Source organism: Dasypus novemcinctus, chromosome 24 (genome assembly GCF_030445035.2).
Source record: "Dasypus novemcinctus isolate mDasNov1 chromosome 24, mDasNov1.1.hap2, whole genome shotgun sequence".
NCBI lineage: Eukaryota > Metazoa > Chordata > Mammalia > Cingulata > Dasypodidae > Dasypus > Dasypus novemcinctus.
This window is the reverse complement of record NC_080696.1, coordinates 30220168-30243409: the sequence shown is the minus strand read 5'-3', so window position 1 is coordinate 30243409 and position 23242 is coordinate 30220168. Positions and strand designations below refer to the sequence as shown.

General features: G+C 49.7%; 1 protein-coding gene across 6 annotated transcripts in view; it reads left to right on the top strand.

The window, feature by feature from the left end:
* The window catches only part of LOC101412776 (tyrosine-protein phosphatase non-receptor type substrate 1), a 41599-nt gene that overhangs the window by 7716 nt on the left and 10641 nt on the right, over nucleotides 1-23242 (top strand). For all 6 annotated transcript variants that reach the window (XM_012518849.4, XM_012518848.3, XM_058286817.2 and 3 more), the window contains exons 3-7: nucleotides 10086-10442; nucleotides 15519-15833; nucleotides 16402-16731; nucleotides 19088-19195; nucleotides 21993-22017. In XM_012518849.4, the coding sequence (XP_012374303.1) occupies nucleotides 10086-10442; nucleotides 15519-15833; nucleotides 16402-16731; nucleotides 19088-19195; nucleotides 21993-22017 (1135 nt within the window). The remainder of the gene's footprint in view (nucleotides 1-10085; nucleotides 10443-15518; nucleotides 15834-16401; nucleotides 16732-19087; nucleotides 19196-21992; nucleotides 22018-23242) is intronic.

Sequence of the window (23242 nt, the reverse complement as noted above, 5' to 3'; positions counted from 1 at the left end):
GAACACGTTATTGCTTCCCTTGCTTTCTATTTTGGAAAATTCAAACATGGAAAATTAGGAATAATGGTATAAGGAACCCTAGCTTCGACACCGAGAGCAACACTGACATCCTTATTTCCCTGCTCCTCCCTTTGCCCAGGGTGTGGTGGGGGAGTATTACAAAGCGAATGCTAGACATCATGGGCCATTTCACCTCGCAGTCTTCTAATGTGCATCTCTCGATGTGTGTCATTATCTAATCCTCACAATGAGCCAAAAGGCGTAGGGTCTTTCATCCCCATTTTATACACAGAAACTGAGAGTTCTCAAAACCAGATTGGATTTCTCCCAAGGCCACACAACCAGTGAAAGTTAAAGCTGGGTCTGAGTCTCAGTTTACTTATAATGACTTGGCCATTCTTACCATGGTCATTTTAATTACAAATATCCTTTTGACAAAGATTTTTGAGTATCTACTATGTGCTGGGGTTGGTGCTAGGTGCTGAGGTTGTAACCATGGACATGAGAGACAAAAACACCTGCTGGCATTCTAGTGGGGAAAAGAAAACAAACTCAAGTAAACAAATCACATCATGTGGAAGGAAGTGCTGGGAAGAAAACTCAAGCAGGTTGAGGGAATAGAAGAGGGAGGGGTGGAGACAGAAGGAGGAGCGGAGGCTCGAGTAAAACTGACGGAGCAGCCATGGGAATATCAGGGGAAGAGCATTCCAGGCAAAAGGAGCAGCAAGTGCAAAGGCCCGGAAGCCAAAATGAGCTTAGTATTTTGCAGGCATAGCAAGGCAGCCAGTGTGGCTGGAGTGCAGAGAGATGGGTGAGGGTTTGGGAGGGCTATCAGGCCAGACCAAGTAGGATCTTGTTCACTGAGCATGCCAGGCCTGGCTGAGATAATTTCTCTATGCATTATCTCATTCAATTCTCACCACCATTCCGTGAGATGGGAACTATTATTATACCTCTTGGACAGATGAACAAACTGAGACACAGAGAGGTGAAGTGACTTGCCCAAGGTTGCACAGCTTCTAAGTGCAGAGCTAGGATTGGCATCCAGCCCCTGGCTGCTGCAACATCCTTATCACTGGCTTTCCTACATCCACCCTTAACCCCTTCCATCTCTCAGCCCCATAGCAGGTGAAGCGAATCAAATCATCTTAGGACCTGCTCAGAAACTTTCAGTGGTTCCCACTGCACTTAGAGCAAACTCAAACCCCATGCCATGGCCAGCGGGGCATGGTATTTTCTGGACCCCATCTCTCTCTTCATCCTCATCTCGTACCACACTCCTCTCCTGGTGGGCCTCAGCCCCCACATGCACCAGCTTCTTTCCCACTTCCGGGCCTTTGCACTAGCTCTTCTCTCCCCCTGGAGCACCTTCCCTGACCGTCTTTGTTTCTCTCAGCTGTAAGGTCATCTCCGCAGGGAAGCCTTCCCTACTTACTACCCCCTTTGTTATTCTCTATCATGGCACCAAACTTCTGTGCTTCTGAGCACTTCTAGCCATTTGCATGTTTGTGTGTTTCATTATTTCAGTCCTCTCTCTCCCACTAGAATAAAAGCTACAGGAGAGAGGGGCTGTGTCCAGCTTATTTGCTGCTGGCCTCCCAGGACCTCAGCACAGTGCCTGGCAACCAGGAGGTGGGGTAACATGGACTGGTGGGTGCTGAAATCCCCCTTTTACAGAGGAGGCTCGGAGTCATCAGGTCACGCATGCAGTACCCCTTGTCCAAAAGCAGAACCCGGGCCCTAGCCATGCCCACCCCTACCGGGTTGGTGAAATCCTTGCCCATCGGACAGCCATAGGAGCCCCGAAATACCAGGGGGCCCAAAAACATCCGTGCAAGATCAGATGAAAGAGGCAGCCAAGAAATCCCAGACCTTGTACTTAGAACCCAGCTTGCCCCAGTTTAGGAGCCGCAATCATTGAGCAGTGCTGTGCACACCCAAGCATGACACAGCCAGTGCTCCACTCTCTTCTCCACGGTTTGATTTGGAGGCCCCAACCTGGGGTCAGCCTGCCCTCAGAGGTCACTGCTGCAAGTGGCCGTGTGGCATGGGGGGTTAGGGTACAGGTACTGGGATCAGACCACTTGCTGGCCCTGTGACCTTGGCCACGCCTCCCTGAGCCTCTGTCTTTCCCTCCCTGGAATGGGAGTGGTGACAGCACTGCCCTGCTGGGTCACCGTGGAGGTCAGGTGAGGCCTGTCATGCTCGCAGCAGAGGCGGAGCTTAGTGTTCCTTGGCCATCATTACTATTACCGTTGTTATTTTGTTACTGCCATTTTATGGTCTGGGCTTTAAAGAGCGGGTGGAGTCCCTGCTCCATCATTTACCAGCCAGGAGACCTGAAAACTACTCTGCCGCTCTCAGCCTCAGTTTCCCCCTATGTGAAGTGGAGGCTCAGCTTGATGGCTCTCTGCCATTCCTTTCTGGTGTTGATGATCCAGCCCAGTTGCCCTCTCACCCCTCCTCCTGATGATTCCCCCAACTCCCTCTTTCAGGGGAGACAGCAGAGAGGGCACCGGCCTCGGGGAACATTCCTGAGTTCACATCCAGCAGGTGCTGCTTACCGCTGTGCTCCTGAGCAAATCTCTTCCCCACTCTGAACTTGGGTTTCCCCATCTACAAAATGGAAAAGCTGTCACTCTTTCCTTCTACATGGGGACTGTCGAGGGCTAAGGGAACTAAGAACCATGGAAGGTATTTTTTCAGCTGCAAAAAAACTCTATAAAAAAAATCAGTAGATAGTATTGGCTTGGGGAAAAATCCTATCCAAAGACTGCTGTCGGTGGCAGAGTGTGCTGAAACCTTGGCAAATGTTTAATAAATGTGGGTTGCTTTTAAGGGGGCCTTTATCTTGGCTGAGGAAATGCCAGTGTGCCTCCTTGGCAGCCTGAGCTGGAGGGGACCCTGTTTGTAGGGAAAAGCTCTGATCGATGCCAGGCTTCTGCGTTTGAATCCTGGCTCTGCCACTTACCTGCGTCTCCAGACCTCAGTTTCCTTGTCTTCAGGAGGGCGTGGTGATAGGAGCACTGTGAGGGCTGAGCGTGGAGTCCCATTATCTGGCCCCGTGCACTCAGCATGCTGAGGTGGGCACTGCTGTGCAGCACCAGAAGCTGGCCTGCAGCAACAGTTGGCGCCTAGAAGTTGGAAGGAGACCCACCTGGGCTCTCACCCTCTCCCAGCCTCAGTTTCTCCCTCTGCAAAATGGGGAGCTTGGACAGAAGGTAACCTTAGGTTGTTGCAGGAACAAGCCCAGTGGATGGTGGGTGTTAGCATCCTCTGGGTGCTCTCCCAGCTTCTTTTGGTCCTTCGAGGCCTGTTAAGTACAAAAGGCATTTATGGCACATGCAAATTTGCAATTCTTTTCTTGCCGCTTTGCAAACAGGGCCACACTGCAAGTGTTGCTTCGTCACTCCAGGATCTGGTTAAGCCCAGTAACGGTTCACCAGGGCTCCCATTCCTCCCTGCCTCTCTGGCCTCCTTGCCACAGCATTTTCAGATCACCCCAGAGTGATCGCGAGTATATGATGGGGCAGGACTGGCTCTGCCTTGGAGAGAATCCACAGCCTCTCGTGCTTAAGGCTGTCAGAATCTGACATCCCCTTCATCCTTAAATACCTGGCTGCATGGTGACAGCTATATTGTATTGAGGGCTTACTCTGTGCCAGGCCCATTTCATGCATTAACCCATTTCATCCTCAGAACAAACCTATTATTATTATTGTTGTTATCATCCCCATTCTACAGATGAGGAACCAGAGGTTCAGAGGAAACATTTCCCGGAGTCTCATGGGTGGCAGGGCTAGACTTCAAACCAAAATATTCACGCAATAAATGCCAGGCACTAGTCTAAGCTTGAGGGATACTGCAGGGAATAGAACTAAGCCCCCACTATCACGGAGCTTAAAAAATAAGTCTAGGCTGGGAAGATGGGTACTAAAGATATTAACAAGTAAATACATAATACGGTGGGTGATACATGGCAAGATTAATCAGGACAAGGGGCACAGAGAGGGGTAGTGTTTTACTGGATGGCAGGGAAGTCCTCTCAGACCTGAAGCAGGCGAGGGAGCCGGCTGTGTAGATATCTAAGGGACAAGTGCAAAGGCCCTGAGGTGAGTGGAGAATCTGGCATAGTTGAGGACCTTGTGGGCTTTGTGGCTGCTCTAAGAATTCTGGTTCTCACTCTGAGTGAGGTGAGGGCCGCAGAACAGTTTTGAGCAAAGAGGAATGTTACCTGGCCCAAGTTTTAGAAACTCCTCTGGCTACAGGTGGGCGAGATGGAGGCAGGGGGGCCAGTTCAGAAGCTGCAGTAAGGATCCAGGGGAGGGGGTGCTAGTACAGCAGAGATGGTAAAAAGAGGTCAGAGTCTGGCAGATCCCGAAAGTTGAGCCGGCAGGATCCACTAGCAGATGGGTTGTGGGACGTGGAGAAATAGAAATTACAGGAGATGTACGGTTCCCAGGCCCGAACTCCTAACCACTGAGCATCCGGCCTTAGGAAGGAAGAGGTGGCGTCCCGTTTTTAAGGTGAGGAAAGAGAGGTGTAGGGAAAACAGTCTTTACCACGTCACCCCACTGCTGTGTCGGATTGTAAATCCAGGCCTTCTGACCCCAGAGCCTGAGCTTTGTTCTGTCTTGGCTACTTTAGGAATTTACCTGTTACAGGGAGGGTCTGCCCCTTCCCTCAAGAATGTGGCTTAGTGCCCAGTTCTCAGAGTTGCTTGGAGTAGGTGTGGCAGAGAGTGCCCTGGCCCCTGACCCAGAATCACCTTATTTGCCAGGCTAAGTGCACCCCAATACACAGGGGAGCTTTGCTGCAGCACCTGGGGTGTCTGCCTCGTGGGTCTATCCGGTGCCAGCAGACTGCTCCCAGGGATGACCTACTGTCCAGGTGGGTAGCCGAAGCCATCCCTCAGGGTGCTGGGTTCGCCCATTCCCAGGCTAACCCGCTCCCAGGGCTTATCTGGGTGCATGCTCCCACACTCATCCTTACATGTACAGCCACTCCCAGGGTACGCCTGCCTCGCACACACACCCTCTAAACACTCACTCTACCTCCTCACACCTATGCATGCTCACGTACACATCACGGTCTCCCACACTCACCTTCATGTGCACGTTTTCACACCCTTGGGCAAATACACTCCCACATGCCTTCTCAGTCCCACTGCTGTGCTCACACACGCCCATTCTACCCACAATTAGACACTGTCCTACACACAAGTCACACTCCCTCATGCTCTGTTTACTCACCCCATTTGGCCACACGCACTTCCGTGCTGCAATTCTACATACTTCTGTACACGTTCACCATGTGGTCCACATACTTACACACACACATGCCTCCTCGTGCCCACCTGTGCATACATGTGTGTGCTGCACACTCATGCACATATGTACATACTCTCCCACCTGCTCTCACCCTTGCGTACTCTTGTGCACACTCAACAGCTCATGTTCACATGTTCTTTTGTAAACACTTCTGCGCTGCACACTCTTGTACCCAGTCATTAAATCACAACCCAAAAGCTACCAAAGGTGTCCCCCGATGAGGTGGTGTTCTAAGGGAAGGGGACAGTAAGCCTCCAGACCCTTGCGGATGGTGAATAATGACTGGTCAGGGAAGGGGGGACGCCAAGCTGCCCCTCCCATGGGGCCGGGAGGAGGTGTCACCCAAGCCCCCTAGATGCCAAGCCCTGGGCAGTGCCTAGCTCCAGCCATGGGCTCCCTTGCATTTGTGGAAACCTGGAGGGTGGCTTCTGTCCTGTTCTTTGGTGCCCACAATAGCAGCCTTTCCTTCCTGGGCCCCCAGCCCTGTGAACCCCTTCACTTGTCACCTTGCTGCCCACTGCTTCCAGGGCTGGGCCCTTGTGGATGGCAGTGAGCTCTGGGTCTGGGCAAGCTGAGTCTTGGCCCCAGAAGAGGCAGTTCCTGGAGGAATGACACCCTGGGGTCATGGTGGCCTGTCATCCTCCCAGCAAGTTGGGTTCTAAGTTAAGTTGTTTTTCCTATTAGAAAAAGCATGAAAAAATAAATAACATTTTTCCAAGACTGATGGTCAACTCTCAGCCCCATCTTACTGCATCTCTTGGCAGCATTCGACCCAGATGATCACGCCCTCCTTGGCCTAACAGGAAGAGAAAGGAGACTGGGTGTTGGGAGCAAATGGGCCACAGGGCGAGGGCAGGAGATGGCCTCAGGGACACCAGCGGGAGCCACGCACAGCTAAGGGGGCTGGTGTTTGCTCCAAATGTTATTACTTGAGTTATTTCTCCAAAATATATTTCGCTGCTAGTTGCAGGCTCCATGAGGGCGGGTTCCGTAGCTGCTCTGCAGCCCTTTGCTCAGTCCCTGGCACACAGTGGGAATTCAGTAATTATCAGTGGCCGCAATGCTGTGCACTCCCAGCCCCTGCTGATGCTGAGTTGCAGGTACCACCCACTGGCCTGGTTTCTCCCTTCAGAAAACTTACTCACATGTTTTAATTCATTAGTTTTTTTTCCCCAAAGTAATAAATGTTCACTGCAAAAAAAAAAAAAAAAAAAAGAAAAGAAACCGATGAAAGACTTAAGTATATTGTTTAAAACATGCCCTTCTCCCATTTCCCAGAGGTAACACACTGAAACATTGTGATGTTTATCGTTCAGTTGATTAGTCACTCAGCAAATATTTATTGAGAATCTACTCTGCGCCAAGTATTTATTATCTGGAACTGAGGAAATAACAGTGAAAAACCAGATAAAATCTCCAGAGGAAGGGTAATTCCAACAACACATACATAACATACATATTATATGTGTAGACTTTTAAAAATGAAATGAGTTACTATAAAAAATCTTTAACGTTCATCTATTTAAGAAAATCTGAAAGAAAAAAAAAACACCCTAAAGTAAAAGGGTAAAAAAAGTACAACCTCATCAATTTTAGATTCATGCTCTGAAGAGTTGTGTATTACAGCTGTAATACCTGGCAGTTTGTTTATATATATATGTATATATGTATTTTAGTTAACAAAGTCATCCTACTGAAAGTACAGTTTTCTTTTTTATTGTACAAGTTATGCAGCATGCTTTGTTTAAAAAGAAAAACAGAAAATATAAACCAAAGCAAAATTCTTTGTAAATCTACCACTAAAAATTAATAACTACTAATACTCAGTGTCATATACATGTTTCTTTTTTTCAAAACTGGAAGTTTGGGATCACACTGACTATATCACTTCTATTCTTATAATTCCATGTTCATAATTATAATTGTACATCATCATGTTTCATGGCTGTAGATTTGGCCATTATGTGGCTTCACCAAAATGGGATCAACCAGCCTCTGTTCCTTGGACCTTAGGTTGTTTCCAGTTTTTCATTTTTGTAAGAACACTTTCATGAATAAAGCTAAATGCACATTTCCTTAGTTACCTGGAGGTATGGTTTTATATTGTTTTTATTCACTCATATTTTAACTATGTTGGTGGTGGTTATCTTTGATGATATATGAGATTACAGTTATCCCTTCCACATCACATTGCAGTTTCAGTATATCACAGGTCAGTGTAAGAAATTAAATGGGAATTTTCTGGGAGTTTTGCAGAAGCCACAGTCGACATATGAAGACCAGCAGATAACAAGAAGAAGTTTAGAAACTCAGAAATGCATACACTATATGTATAGTATTGTATAATATTGCCTATCACCAAATACGTAACTGAAATTTTACTATAGGGTATTCTAAACACACATAAAAGAAAAAGAAAAAAACTCAGACTGCTCATCTGGGATGAAGGGAGGGCCAAAAAAAAAGTGCAGGGAAACCCCCCTGCAATGTAGAAGAGATAACTGTAGTTTGTTTTTGTACTTTTTTGTTTTCTCTAAATGCTTTGCAATGAACATGCTTATTTTCGTAGGAACAGTATTAAAATTACACAATAAAAAATTGCCATATTAGCATGGTTTCCATGGTGGTGGCCTTTTCTGCTTCTTGCAGTTCCATGCAGACAAGAGGTTGTAATTCATTTAACCAAGCCCTATCATTGCCTTGTGGATTTTTTCCCCAGTTTGTTGAAGATCATTAGCAGAAAGACTACTTGCCCCATATTTGGATTATGCCCTCAGGTGAAGTCCCAGAAGTGGAATAGCCTGGCTGAAGGCTGCTTTGTAGTATTCACACCTTTGGTACATCCTGCCAAACTATTTCCCAAAAGGATGTTCCAGTTTCCAGCAGCAGGAGAACGCCTGCTCAGCTCCCCCCACCTCTGGAGATGTTTCAGGCCCCTGGACGGTCGCTCTCCTGCCAGGAGGGCAGGAAAGAGCAGGGGACGGTGTTGTCAGTGATGCCAGCAGGATCACCCCAGGCCCAGAACCTCAGGAGCGAATTTTAACAAGCCCAATTCCCAGAACAGGACCTGCAGAGGGAAAGAGAAGGAAAAGAAATGAAAAGAAAGAGAGGGGTGGTAAGGGGAAGAGAGAGAGAGAAAAGAAAGAGACTCTGTTGGGGAAAAAAACACATAATACCCAGATTAAAATAATATTTGGCACTTGTGTCGCACTTTAAAAATTCTTCAAACACTTTATAAACACTAGCTAATTAATTAAGCTGCCTAAATCTGGCTGCAGTTGGTGAGCTCAAGAAGAGCTAAAAAAAAAGAGATCCAGCCCTACACAACTCCAGATTTTATTGTCGCCTGCTTGGGGTGTGATTACAGGCCTCCGGCTGCACCACGAGAATAGCCCTGCTCCGACGAGCCGCTCGCCTGACTCCCAGCTCCTCTCGCTCACACGCTCTTTCCTCACCAGCTGCTGACTCACAGCCGTGTGCTGCTATTGATAAGGATAATAATACCTGCCACTTGTGCGATCGGTGAGCCAGGCTCAGCCTGACCCCAGCTTGTCCTCCTCCTGGATATGCCAATAGAGCTCTAGTAACGGATGCAAAGGAGGCCAGAGTGGGGATTTGCCAGGGGCCCCTCATTCAATTCATTCATTCATTCGTTCATTCATTTATTCATTACTGCCTTTGACATATTTATTGAAGGCCTAGTGGGTGCCAGAGACTCTTCTAGGCAGGAGGTTGGAAATAATCTCTGGTGGATCTTACATCCTAGTGGGAGAATATATAATAAAATATATAAATAATGTATCTATGTGATGATAATGGAGACTCCCCTGGGCCCAGCTCGGTACTCAGGGACTTCTGTGTGTACTCATTTTCCTTTCAGGACAAAGCAGAGGGGTAGGCAGTGTTACACCCTCCGGTCGGTAAGGGAACTGAGGCTTAAAACCGATGGATAAACTAGGGTCAAATATGAACTGGGGTTCATGCCAGGCCCGATGACTCCAAAGACCAGATTCTTCTATTTGACACTGTCCCAGGCCAAGGCTCGTTTGTTCTTCACAGACATCCATCCAGATGGGGTCATAGTAACTGCTTTACGATGAAGGAGCTCAGAGAGCAGTGGGCAGACCTGCCTAGACCGATGGCAGTGCTCAAGCCACGTGTGCTAGTGATTGGACCAGCGCACTCTCGTGAGGTCCCCATTTGGTCCTTGGTCATCACAGTGATTACTCGGTCATGCAGCCATGAGCCACCCAGCCAGGACTCAAACCCAAGTGCTTCTACTTTAAGTCCTGTGTCAAGTCCCTGTGTCACAGCCTGAATGAGCCCTAAACTGCCAAGGACGGCCTCCCCCGTTGGGGCCTGCCTCCTGGCCAGGCTGGAACAGAACCTAACCTCATGTGAGAGCCCCACACATGCCACGCTGCCCTGCACCTCTGAGCCCTTGCCCAGGGTGTTGCCTGGGCATGTCTTCTTCATGAATTCAGAAATGAACCCTAGACCCCAGAGCAGTTGTGGCTCTTCCAGAGAGGACTCAGACCCTGCACTCAGGCAGAGTTCTGACCTGCGCTCTGCCATGACTCCGAACCTCTCTGTGCCTCAGTTTCCTTGTTGTGAGGATTGAATGAGCTAATACGTGTGGCTTGTTGAGCACAGGGCCCAGCTCATGGTCTGCACTCAGCAAATGAAGTTATTGATAAGCACTCAAGAAAACATACAGCACCAGGCAGGCTGAATAACTGCTCTGTTTCCTTCCAGGAGTGGCAGGGCAGGAGGAGGAGCTGCAGGTGACGCAGCCTGATAAGTCAGTGTCTGTGAAAGCCGGAGAGACGGTCACTCTGCACTGCATCCTGTCCTCTCTGCGCCCTGCAGGACCCATCAAGTGGTTCAGGGGGACTGGGCCAGGCCGGGAATTAGTCTACGATTTCAAAGGAGGCGACTTCCCCCGAGTAGAAAAGGTTGCAGATGCCACAAAGGCAGACAACACAAAGTTTTCCATCCGCATCAGCAACATCACCCCAAATGACACCGGCACCTACTACTGTGTGAAGTTCACGAAAGGGACCCCAGACACTGAGTATAAGTCTGGTCCCGGCACCCGGGTGTCCGTGAGTGGTGAGTACGTCATGGGCTCTTTCGTCGCCTGGTGTGTGACAGCAAATCAATAATAAGCTCCTCTTAGCAACAACTCACCCCAGGTGGGGTGGTAGGTTCTTATATTCATGGTCGCATTTCACCCCCTTTTACAACAGGGAAGTTGAGTTCCTGAGAGCTCATGCTGTTTGCCCAAGGTCCCTTGGCTGACAAATGATAGAGAAAGGTCTGGAATCCTAGGCTGCCTGCTCCAAAGATCTTTTCCAATCTGATCCCACACCTTGAAAGTTGAGTGGTTGCCCAGTTCCAAGGGAAAACCTCACCTCAGAGAGGGCCCCCCTGCATTGTGGAGTCTTCTCTTTAGTCTGCAAACATTTCCAGGGAGCCTCCTGGAGCCAGGCTCTGCTCTTGATGCTGTGGCATCAGGAATGAACACAGCAGGACGAAGCTCTTCTCCCTTGAAGCTTCTGTTCTCTTCCCTTGCAGTGAGGAGAAAGTCCAGGCCAGGGTCAGGGGAGGACGGGTGTTTCTTGATTTAATCTTCAGATACATCACACTGAGGAGAAATTCCTCAGAGACAAAGGTTCCCTGTTTAAGTTCGGTTGGAGGAGATGATAGAAGACTTGACTTTTGCCGTGGGTCTGTCAGGAAATCCCTTGTGGGCTCTGGGACAGACTCACCCACTCAGTCAGTGGAGGCGCTGAGCTGAGCTGGGCCTCCTCAGCGTCCCTCACCCAGGGAAGGGACTCCCATGTGGGAGACTCAGGGGTCCCCAGGTGAGGCAGCAAAGAAGATGCTTATTTGGGTTTTTCTACCAGAGACCCAGGATCCCCTTACACCTTCCACATCCTGGAACATCAGCACGTGAAGGAGCTTCAGACACCACCAGCCCAGCCCCCACTCAGAGATGGGGGCCTGAGGCCAGGAGGTGACACGCACCCTGCCCACGGTGCCATGGTGAGGTATCGATGGAAAAGGGATCAGAATGCAGATCTGATTCCAGGCCAGGCTCCTTACTGCCCTGGCACTAAACTCTTTCCTTCAAAAACCCTGGTGCACAGTAGGCACTGAGTAGAAGCTCACTGAAGTGAACCTCCAAGCAGGGAGCCAGCAGTTCTCCTCATCCCTTTCCCAAAGGTGCAGAAGACCTCAGCTGGAACCCTGAGGGTCCACTGGTGTTTGGAAAACCCCTTTCAAATAGGTGCCTCATTCCATACCAGGCATCGAATATCAGTACAAATAGAGGTACTGCAAAGTACCCCATTGTATGGAAATATGACATTGTTTTACAGCCTCCTACTGATGCATATTTAAGCTGTTTCCCATTTGAGACTTTAAAGCCAAGCTACAGAAGACGACCTTGTGTATGTGTCCTTCTACACAAGTGTGAGCTATCCCCTGGAAGGGCATTGCATTTTTATTTCTATGGATATTGCCAAATTTCCCTCCTTGATGTTCTAGCAATCAGTTCTGCCCCCAACCCGTGGGCATAGGCTGGGCAGGGGACCTGATTCTGACTTTACAGATAGGACAGATGCAGGGACTGAAGGTCTAGGTGGTGCTGCCCTTCCCCTTGCCTAAGCTATCACAGCTAGTAGGTGGCATGTCCAAGACAGGCCAGCTAGCTGCCAGTCCTGCGGCCAGTCCTCTGCCATGCCCTTTTCCTATGGGATACCCTGGACAAGGAGGGAGGCGGCAAGGGAGCATGGAGCCACTGTGAGTCAGACCATGCCCAGCAGTGACCGTTATGGATGGCATTTACTCCTAATGACCAGTGCTATGAGGGACAGGCTGTGCTGTGCCCCTTTTGCAGATGAGGACACTGAGGCTTAGAGAGGGGCAGGGAGAGCAGCTGAAATTTAAAACCCAAACAGCCTACCTTCATCGTCCCTGCTCTCAAAACACCTCAGGGGGTTTGTCTAAGGGGGAGAAATGCACCAACCCTCTTCTTTCTAAATCTTGTATTGTTCTGTTTTACTGCAAAAAGCATTTAAAAAAATAAAATTCCCGTGAGGGGAAGAGAAGCTTGCTTTATACTCCAGATCACTGAGATACAGCACATGTCTCATGTTATGTTAACCTGTTCTTAAAAGGCTCATGTCTCCATAAGAACATTGAGGAAGCTTTTCTCCCATCGTGATGATGTTGTGCCTTCACTGGGCAACTCAGGAGCAAGCTCTGGAGAAGAGCTTTGATAGAAGAGGACGGGCCTTTTGGGTCCAGGAGACAATCATGGCCCTGAAGACGAAGGAATGCTGAGATGAAGGCATCTCTAGGGGGTGCTGGGGTCCCCTGTGGGCTAGACTCAGGTGGTCAGGGGCTCGGCATCTTCCCTCTATTGCTGCTACAGGCAACCAGGCCTGGGGCGTAGCAGGGTGACTCCTCCTGTGATTGCTTGAAGTCAGGAACCTACGGGGTCGGGAGGGTGGAGGACAGTGTTGGGGCTTGTGAAGATGGAGCAAGAGAAAGCTTAGGGGGCCTCAGGAAACCCTCCCTCGATGCCCTTCATGCCACTTAGCCTCAGGCCTCCCATCTGTAAATGGGGTGCACTTGGGCTCTTAGCAGAGCTTAATGGAGTCGCGTGTGAAGTATTTCACACAGCGTAGGGCCTCAGAAAATCAGGTGACCTTGCTGAGCCTCACTTTCCCCATCTGTAAACTGTAAAGTGTGAGTAATCACAACAACCTTTCCAGTAAATGATGCTTGCTGCCATCCCAAAGCTGTGTAAGCTTGGACAAGTCTGGATTTCCCCTGAAAGCTCACTTTCCCTATCTGTGAAATGGGGCTAGTCATGGCTACCATGTGGGGGTTCTGTGAGGACTGGAAAGATGAGTACCAGGCCCTGTTTTGTGGTGGGTTAGGGTTATTATTGGGTATTGGTAAGGCAGTGGTTAGGCCACGGGCCCTGGGTTAGAGGCCCAGCTCTGTGCTCTGGCTGTGTGGCCGCTGACAAGTCGCTCCACCCGTGGGCCTCAGCACCCTCACCTGTTGATAACACCGACCTCCTAGGGAATAGCATGTGCTGGTGACAGCTCTTTGGGGAGCTGAGTGTGAGCATGAACACTGTCCCATGGACACTCCTGAGGCTGAGAAGTGGCTTCCAAGGTGGGAACCAATGCAGACGAAGCACTGTTCAGATCCCAGCTTCACTGCTGGGGGCACCTCCCCATCATTCCCATGTTTGTGTCTAAACAGGTGTCAGAATCCCAACAAATCCTCTCTGTTCAGTCTCAGAACCCCTCCCCCCCTCGTCCAGGCTTAACACCAAAATGTCACTGATGAAATCTGTTCCCTCCCTCCTTTCAAAATGCTGCCAGATTTCTGTAAATAGCTAATCTGGAGAATGCCTGTGACCTGGTTTGTGTTTTGAAAACCAATTTACCAGACTTGTTTCCTAAAGGGACTATTTTTAAAAGAGGGAGAATTGTCATTTGGTGGTTTCTGCTGCTGCTTCCTTGGGCTTGTTCATGGCAGCTACAAGAGCAGGATTTGAGTCTCCTCTTGGTAGGTTTTTTATGCTTTTGTTTAGTCTTCTTACTGCCTAAAGTGTAAATATGGAGTTTAAGAACTAGTAGCAGCCAGGTGCTATGATAGCAGATGATATTAACTTCTTGATAGTAGTTGTTATTTATTATGCACCTACGGTATGCCAGGCTCTGTGTTTTACATCATCATCTCTAATCTTACCAGGTTGGTATTTTTATCCACCTTTTGTAGGAGACACTGAGGCTCAGAAAGAGAAAGAATTAACCAGATCTTGTGTGGGGCAGCTCCCCCATTTGATCACGGTGTAACCTGGGCCAGCGACATTCCTCTCTGGGCCTCATGTGATCAATGGGGACCACTCTCGGACCCCCTGGTAGGACTGGTGGGAGGATCAAAGGGCTGGGCTCATGGGGGCATGAACCCAGCATTGGACAACCAGGACAGTAGCAGGTTACAGCATCATCCTTTCAGGGACGTCTGGGCTGCTGGTGATTTTAGGACTTGATTTGTCACGTGATGCCTTCCTGACCAGGCCCTCAAGGGGGTTGATGGGTGTTAGGAAGCAAGGAAAATATTTACAATTGCAAACGTTTGTGATGTTTGCTGGTTGACAGCTGCCATAGAAGATATTGGGAAATAATCAGCCATTTGGAGACACCAAAGGAGCTCCTGTAGAAACAGCCTACAGGGAGAAACTGCCCTCACTCTTCTGCTTCTCTGACTTGCATGTGCTCCCAGGGCACAGGAAGTGCTTTTCTGTGATTAGTCTGCCTGAAGAGATAAACTGTCATTGGCTTTCTCAGCTCTCAGTGATCTGTATTTTCAACCCAAACTGACCCAAAAGAAGACCCCAGATTCACAAAAAAACTTTCCTTTGCCCCTCCCTTTAGAATTCAGAGGTCAGTGCAGATTAGGCTCTACTGGGATATTTGTAGGAAAATGAAAACAGGAGTAAATTAAGGTGTACCTGCAGGGAGAGCTCTTGCTATAAATTGCGTGGCTTAAAGGTAGATCTCTGCTTGTTTATTTTTATTTAGCCTTCCTGTTCCAATTCAAAGTAAAAGTGCTTGGATCGCCTCATTTCATCCTCTTGGCGACCATGGGCAGGAGGAATTCCCCATCCCATCCCCCCATCCCATTCACAGAGGAGCCAACTGGGACGTGCCCCGGCTACGTGGCCCCCCAGGTCCAGGCAGGGCTGGGTGGGGAAACTGGCTCCAGCCTGCCTGCAGCCCCCCATGTCCCTTCCTCCCCTGCGTCCACTCCTGTGAACACTCGCTCTGAAATGTTCAGGTTCCAGGTGAGACCAGCCGGGAGGAGTCAACACAGAGGGAGCCTCAGTCGTCCTGTTTCTGCACAGACACTGGGGGGCAATCTCCTGGGGCCAAGAAAACCAGGGGGCTTTGAACTCAGGCCTGGAATTCCATCCCGGCCTTACCTCTTACTCCTCTGCACCTTTGCTTCCTCCTCTGTACTGTGGGGAGAACAACAGCCCTCCCAGCATTATAGAAAGATGTAAAAGCAGCAGAGGTGAAGATTCTTACGCGTGTCTTGTGCTTCATTACCGGTTGTTGCAATCCTGCTTACTATTTTAAATGCTCCTTCTTGTAGCTAAACCCTCTATCCCTGTGGTCTCAAGCTCCTCGGCCAGGGCCACGCCTGGGCAGGCTGTGACCTTTACCTGCGAGTCCCGTGGATTCTCCCCCAGGAATGTCACCTTGACATGGTTCAAAAATGGGAACGTGCTCCCGGCCCTCCAGACCACTGTGGTCCCACCAGATGACAGTGTCTCCTACAGCATCTCCAGCCAATCCCAGGTGCAGCTGAGCCCAGGGGATGTCCGCTCCCAGGTCATCTGCGAGGTGGCCCATGACACTTTGCAGACCCCTCTCCGTGGGACAGTCAACTTGTCTGAATTCATCCGAGGTAGAGACCCACACACCTGCCCCAACCGCACCCCAACAAGGCTGCTCACCCGGGTTCTGCTCCAGGGCCTGACTTGCCTGGAGTCTAATTCCTAGTTGTCCTTCCCTGGCCCCTGTACCCATGAGAGGCCAGGCGCTTGGCTCTGCACTTTTCCTTATTGTTTATTTATTGGCAGCTGTTGGTTGACCACCTGCCATGTGCCAAGAGCCGTGCTAAGTGGTTTCATTTCTTTTATTGTCAGTATCATTTATTTTACCAACAGCAACCATAATTATTGAGAACCTTCCCTGTGCTATACTCTGTTATTTGGGATTTATTAATTTTGCTACAGTTATTATACTCCAACTGCATGCTGTAGATTTCCTCATTGTTACCCTAATAGAAGCTACCAGTCCTTAAAATGCCTACTCTGTGCTAGGCACCATGCTCAGTGCTTCGAGTGCCCACTGCATGTTTGGCTCCATCCTGGGTAATTCCCTTGCTGTGGTGGTGGGAGCTTACCATCATCAAGCCCTTCTCCTGTGATGTCTATTCCTATGGTCAGAGCCTCTGCCCTGTGCTGTTTCAGTTCAGCCCACCTTGATGATGATGCAACACTCCATGCCAGGGAACCAGGTGAACGTCACCTGCCAGGTGGAGAGGTTCTACCCCCAGAAAGTACAGCTGACCTGGTTGGAGAATGGAAACATGTCCCGAACAGAAACAGCCTCGAGCCCTCTAGAGAACAAGGATGGGACCTATAACCTGTCGAGCTGGCTCCTGGTGAACTCGTCGGCCCACAGGGAAGGTGTGAAGGTCACCTGCCAGGTGGAGCATGATGGACAGCCAGCAGTCAGCAGTCAGCTGACCCTGGAGGGCACTCCCCTCCCGAAGGACCAGAACCCAGGAGCGTCACCTGGTGAGGCCTCCACTCCACCCCACCTGGCTCTTTCTAAGTTGCATCTTAATTTAATCTTTGTTTATTAATGTTAAAATAGTAATCCATGGTTATTATAGAAGGATCTGGACATCTATATATATAAAGTAGAATGTAAAAGTGAACTCCCTTCCCCCAAATCCCACACCCCAAGGGTCACCACTGCAGGTAAGACTTTGATCTATATCTTTATAGATCTTCTTACAGAAATTTATGCTAAAGAAGAGAGGGAGGAAAGAGTAAGTGTGGGTGGGAGGAAGGAAAGGGGGGGACCATCCTGGTCATAGCTCCTTGCCTCCTGTTTCTTCACCTAACAACTGCTACATTCACATCCCTTTTCCTCTTTCTCTCACACCTCATCTGCTCTTCCTGGCTGCCTTGGACCTCCTGTCCCAGGGTCCATCCAGACATCCCACTGGAGTAGGGGAAAGGGCAGAATTTAGGACACTGTGGCTTGTCTCACATGTGATCAGTGCTGCAGTGAACGTCCTTAGACATATGTCTCTTGAATGTGCAACTCTTTATTTGGGACATATTCCCGAAGGGCCACTCCCAGAGAAGGGCAGCCTATTTAAGCCTATGATACTGCCAGGTTGTCCCCTAAAAGTTTTAAACTGATTACTCTTCTGTGAGAGTCAAAGGGTGTCAGGGTGTCATTTCCTTAGCTCCTCACAGCTGGCCATCAGTGTGTTGCTTTTCTTTCTTCCAAGCGGCAGCACCTAGTGTGTTTCAGCACCACTGTGGACAGTTCCATTACCTCGTCAGCATGGCTGATGGCTGGCACACAGGAGACCCTTTGAAAGGATTCAAGTTGAGCCATTTCTTTCCATAACGCATCCTTCAAGGGAAACAGGGAAGTTCTAAAGAAGCCTTGGTGGCTTCTTTAATTTTATCAATGCCGGGTTTCCATGGACTGAGCAGTGCACGGGGATATGGGGTATTTGGATTTCTACTTGGCTCTGTCACAGACTTGCAGTCTGATCCTGGAGAAGCCTGTGCCTCTCTCTGGGCCTTCATTTTCTCATGAGCATGTTGATGGAGATGAGCTTTGTGACCTCTCCAGCTCCGAGTCTCTGCTGGTAGGTCCAGGGCTGCTCCACGTTGGAGCTTCAGGCTGACACATAGCTTGGCATATAGTGGGTACTCAGTAAATACTTGTAGAAAGCGTGAAATAGTTTTTTGTTGGTCAATTAGTTAGGTTAGTTAATCCTCAGAACAGTCTAATGAGATAGAGATAATTATTGGCTCCAATAACATAACAGGAAGTTGAGGGGTAGAAGACCTTCCCAAGGACCAAATCAGAGGTGTTGATTTGAGCGCACCGTTCCATGGCTTGGAGCTCTGCTCTGACTAACCACAATGTTCTAGTCTCGGATCCCCTGCCGGCCAAGGAGCCAGGTCCTCTGTTCTCCATTTCAAGTGTCCTCAGTTCAGAGCTCCTATGTGAACTCCTAAGCCCAGTGCTTATGGGCCTGGTCTTGGGAACAGATCAGTGGACAGCCTGAGTGGGCTCTGTAGAGACCAGAGTGCAGGGGCACGTCTCCCATTCTCTGCCTGTCTCCTCCCTCCACCCCCCCCACACCTAACTGCTGATGCACAGTTTGGATGGATTTGTGTGCCATTGTGCCCGCCCTGTGCTTCTGAGAAGGCACGTGTTTCTGTGCTTCGGGAGTAAGATTTCTGTTCACACTGAGGTTCCTCTGTGGTTGTGGGCAACCAGTATTTTCCTCGCAAGAACCTCAGTGTTGTTTTTTGTGCTGCCCATGAGACCCCCTTTCCTTTTAAAAAAAATTTGTAAATGCATTAGATTATGTAAATGTTATATAAAAATAAACGGGACTCCCATATGGCCCACTCCCTCCCCCTCCCATACTATCCCACATTAACAACATTCTTCATTAGTGTGGTACATTTGTTACACTTGATGAACACATATGACAGAATTGCCACTAAGCACAGGTTATAGTTTACATTATAGTTTACACTCTGACCCACACAATTTTGTGAGTTATGACAAGATATATAATGGCCTATATCCATCATTGCAGTATCATTCAGGGTAATTCCAATGTCCCAAAAATGCCCCCATATTACACCTGTTTTTCCAACTCCCTCTTCTCAGAACCTCCAGTGGCCACTGCCTCCACATCAGTGATGAAAATTACTCTATTGTTAGAATAACAATAAGTCTGTGGTAGACTAACAGTAAGTCTTCTCCAGTCCATTGTTCATTCCCCACCCCTGAGGATTCTGGGACAGTGCTGCCCGGAGTGGTGAGTTTTAATCTTCTTGGTTGCTAATCTGTGTACATGACGCCTCTGCTCCATGTGATCCCTAGGTAACTCTAGCAGCTGGAGTGTGTTTATCGTGGTGAGCGTGGTGTGTGCCTTGCTGGTGGCCCTGGTGATCGCAGCCCTCTACCTCCTCCGAATCAGACAGAAGAAAGGTGCGTGGATTTCCTTCTGCTCCTCCCTAATAGTTTTACCCATGAGCCATCCTGCTCAGAGAGCGAGGCTACTAGAGTGCTTTGGGACACAAGTAGATTAAACCAGAAGGACATTCAGATATTTCAATAAACTATAAGTCCAGAGGTAGCAGCACTGGGATTGGTGGAGCAGCTTTACCAGCTTGGAATCTAGGTTGTAACTCCTGTAACTGGCTTCTCCTCATGGTTGCAAGATGGCTGTAATTGCTCCAGGCCTCACATCCTTATGGGACCATCCATTGACGTGGGAAGCCGGGAGTTGCCAGGGTAGCAAGATCGGACTCTCCAGGCCCATCTTATGGAGCAGACAATATTTCTCAAGAACCTTCTGGCAAGCTTCTGCTTCCTCTGCATGCCTGTATTATGTGTGCAGCCTCCAGGCAGGTGGCTGGAAGAGAGTGGGGATAACCACACCACCTGCCTCCAAGGCAGGTGTAAATGACAGGAAAGTCCCTGGCACACAGCGAGTGTTAGCACCCAGACTTACTGTTTTATGTGAGCCCAGAAACAGCGAGCCACCCCCCTGAAAAGCCCCTCTTACACTGGCAAGGTGTGTGAGCTCCAACCCCACAGCAGAAGGATGCAGATTCAAATCCCTTGATTTCTGTGCATGCGTATGCGCATGCGTGAGTTTTACGTACATGAATTGTGTGTGCGCACACTTGTGTGTGTGACTGTTGCTTGGCAAGGCCCTTATTTTGGAGTCAGACAAGCGAGGCTCCTAGAATCTCACTGCGTACTCTGAACAGTTTGCCTTCACAAACCTCAGCTTCCCCATCCGTAAATTGGATTTAGCCATGCCTCCCTCAGAGGATAGTTATAATGAAATCAGCTCATGTGTGTTAATGGGTCTGACACATAGTAGGAGGTAAATACGTGTTCTCGTTCCTACTCTTGGAAGAGACGATTCTAATCCAGTGCTTCTGAAGTTTTTTGACTACAAGAGATAGACATTTCACATCTCAACCCAAAACAAGCATAAACACTCACACGCTCCCATGTATAAAATAGAAACTCTCATATTGTCTTTTTCATCATGCTCTATTCTGTTTTCCTTTTAAAATTGCTGGCTTAAAATTGCTGTGAAAAAATGCTGTCCTGAGCTGTGTTTTTGCACTTGAGCCCCCACATTCCCCTCCCTCCTGGCTGACTGCAAGGACTCTTTGTATCTCCTTAGGGTCTGGCATCTCGAAGATGTCCTGCCAGGGTGGACACAGGGTCCCTCACCACCAGGTGCCAGGCCATCCCATCTGATGACAGCTTTGTGGTGGTCGTTGGTGAAATCCCAGCCACCCTTTCTGAAGCTCACCCCCAGGCATCCTGCCAGGTCCCTGACCCACAGGTTGTAAGCACTGTGGGGTTAGGTCTCAGCAGCCTGGGCTGCCAGAGGAGGAAGCAGGGTTTGGAGAGCTGCAGGTGCCAGTGCAGTGGCAGGTGTGTTTGCCTGCAGAGCCCAGCTCTTCTGACCTGGCAGGTACTGCTCAGGCTTTACATATGTTAACTCAGTCCTCCTGCAGACCTCTGGGTTGCTATCACTAACCCCTTTTTAGAGATGAGGAAACTGAGGCTCAGGGAGGTAGAAAATTTGCTCTGGGCCTCCAAATTGGAAAGTGGTGGAGCCAGGAGTCAAACGCTGGGATTCAGGTTCCCCAGGGCCACAGTTGGGAAGGCCACTGCCTTCACCCCACTAAGATGCCCCTTCTCCCTCCTGGGAGGTGGGCGTGAGAGCTGCTGAATTCCACCACCTGCCACCGAGCTCTCCCGACGGCACGTTCTGCTTTCACCTCTCCCACTTAGCAGCTGTGTGAGTACCTGGTCCCCTTGCCTGTCAAATGGTGGCGATCGGTGTTCCGTCACTGGATTCCCCAGAAGACCCGGGTCCCACACTTTGCAACCCAGCCTCCAGTCAGACGTTAGATGCAAGCTGCAGCCTTCCCCGCTGGCTCCCATTCACCTCGAGAGCAGCACCAAGCATTACCCCGGAAGAGGGGATTCTTGCACTGTGGCGGCCTCCAGCCTGTTAAAATGCGGCGCAGAGCACAATTCAGTGTGCCTGTTGCTTTTTAATTACAGTTTTACAGTGAAATGAGAGTCAAACAGTTGCTGAACCCCAGAGGCTTCTCTGTGGGATGCCCCATAGTATAGCTTTAAAACCCCTGAACCAGATGGACCCTTTTTTCCCTGCTAAGATCCTTTGTTTGGTGGGTGGTGTAGTGTAAATAGATGGATACCCAGCCCAACCCTCCGAGTTATGGAGATGAAATCCATGTACAGAGAGGGAAACAACCCACCAGCGTCACACAGCAAGTTGGTGGCAGAACCAGGACCCAAACCTGGCTCGCCCAACTCCCAGCCCTGCCGGAATCTGCTCTCCAGCAGTGAACAGCTCCAGTGGGAATTGGGCCTTCAGTAGAGCCTCCTCTAGGGTTTGTGGTTGAATGGGGGTGAGGCGCAGACTGGGGGGGGCACAGGGCCCCGCGAGCAGGAGGCCCCGCGAGCAGGAGGCTGCTTTGGATTTGACACTAGGCATCTCCCAGAGGCCGGAAAGCAGAAGGGCCCACTCACTCCCTCATGGTCTTTCTCTCAGGCAGATGACAGGTCACCCCACGGGGTGCGGCTGGGGGAATTTACCAAGGTCCTAGGATGTGATTTCAACAATTCCTCTCTGCATCCTGGAGGCAAACCTTTGCCAGAAAAAAAAAGTTAGAAAACAAAGTGTGTTTTGAGGTTTAGTAACTGGCTTTTGTTTCTCTTTCAGCCAAGGGTTCCACTTCTTCTACAAGGTAAGCGCCCCATCAGGCTCGAATGCTTTCTCCAGGTATTATATGGTCGCTTGACAATCCCCAAAACTGCAGAGCACAGTCCACACCCGCTGACCCTCACACCTTCGCCGGTCATGGTTTTTACTCCTTGCCTTGGTACGCTCCTCGCACCAGGTCTGCTTTTGCCTCTTGTCCGGGGGCGTGGGTTAAGCCACAGAGGCGTTGGTTTCTTGCCTGCTCTCCCCAGACAGCTAGGCCCTTCTCGAGTCCTGTTTGGATGGTGGCAGAAACCTCCCGAGATATCCACGCTCACAGACGTCGTGCACACCCCCCCGGGGTCCTTGTCCCCGGCTCGAGTTGTGTACCCTGCCTTTCCTTCATCCAGTAAATATTTACTGAGCACTTGGACGTGGTGCTGGCCCTGGGAACACTGCGGTGAATAACGCTGAAAGAGCCGGGCCTCCCCAAACTCAGTCTCGTCAGAAGTTCACCAGTGCCCTTGCACTGCAGGTTGTACCTTAGTTTGTGCATTTGTTCTTTCAGTAATGATTTACTGTGTCCCTACTATGTGCCGGCTCTGTTCTGGAGTCCCTGTGCAGAGTTGGTGTTCTGGGTGTTTTATGGAGAGCAGCCCATGCAAAGGCCCCGGGGTGGGCTGTGCATGGTGGACCGGGAGGAGGCCTGTGAGGCTGGGCAGAGGGCATGGGAAGGGGCAGGAGATGGGGTCGGAGAGGTGCAGGTCCACAGGCCCTTATCTGAAGCGCGTGTGGCCAGGTGTGTGACTGATGCACTTTCTCAGCTTTTAGGAAGGTCCCTACTCACCCCCAGCAGGGGAGGGACAGCATCCTATTCTCTAACACACGAATGCATCTGCACAAAAACACAGGAACGTCCATACTAAGGGGATGGATGAAAACTGTAAATAGCTACATGTCAGCTTCGGGCAGGTTTTGCCATGAAATAGGCATTTTAGAGCTTTGTGGATTTCAGAACTGCAACTCAGGTAATTAAGGAGGAAAGATGGTGGAACCCTGTGGGCTTCAGAAGGATGCTGGGTTTTACTCTGAGTGGGACATGATCTGACTTTGTTCTAAAAGCATTGCGTGACTGCTGTGTGGAGGCAGAGAGAACAGCAAGGAGGCTACTGCAATAGTCCAAGCAAAAGATAGTGACAGCCTGGCCCCAGTGGTGGGGATGGGTTGAACAGTGGTCAGGTTCTGATAGATTTTGAAGGTAGAGCCAAGAG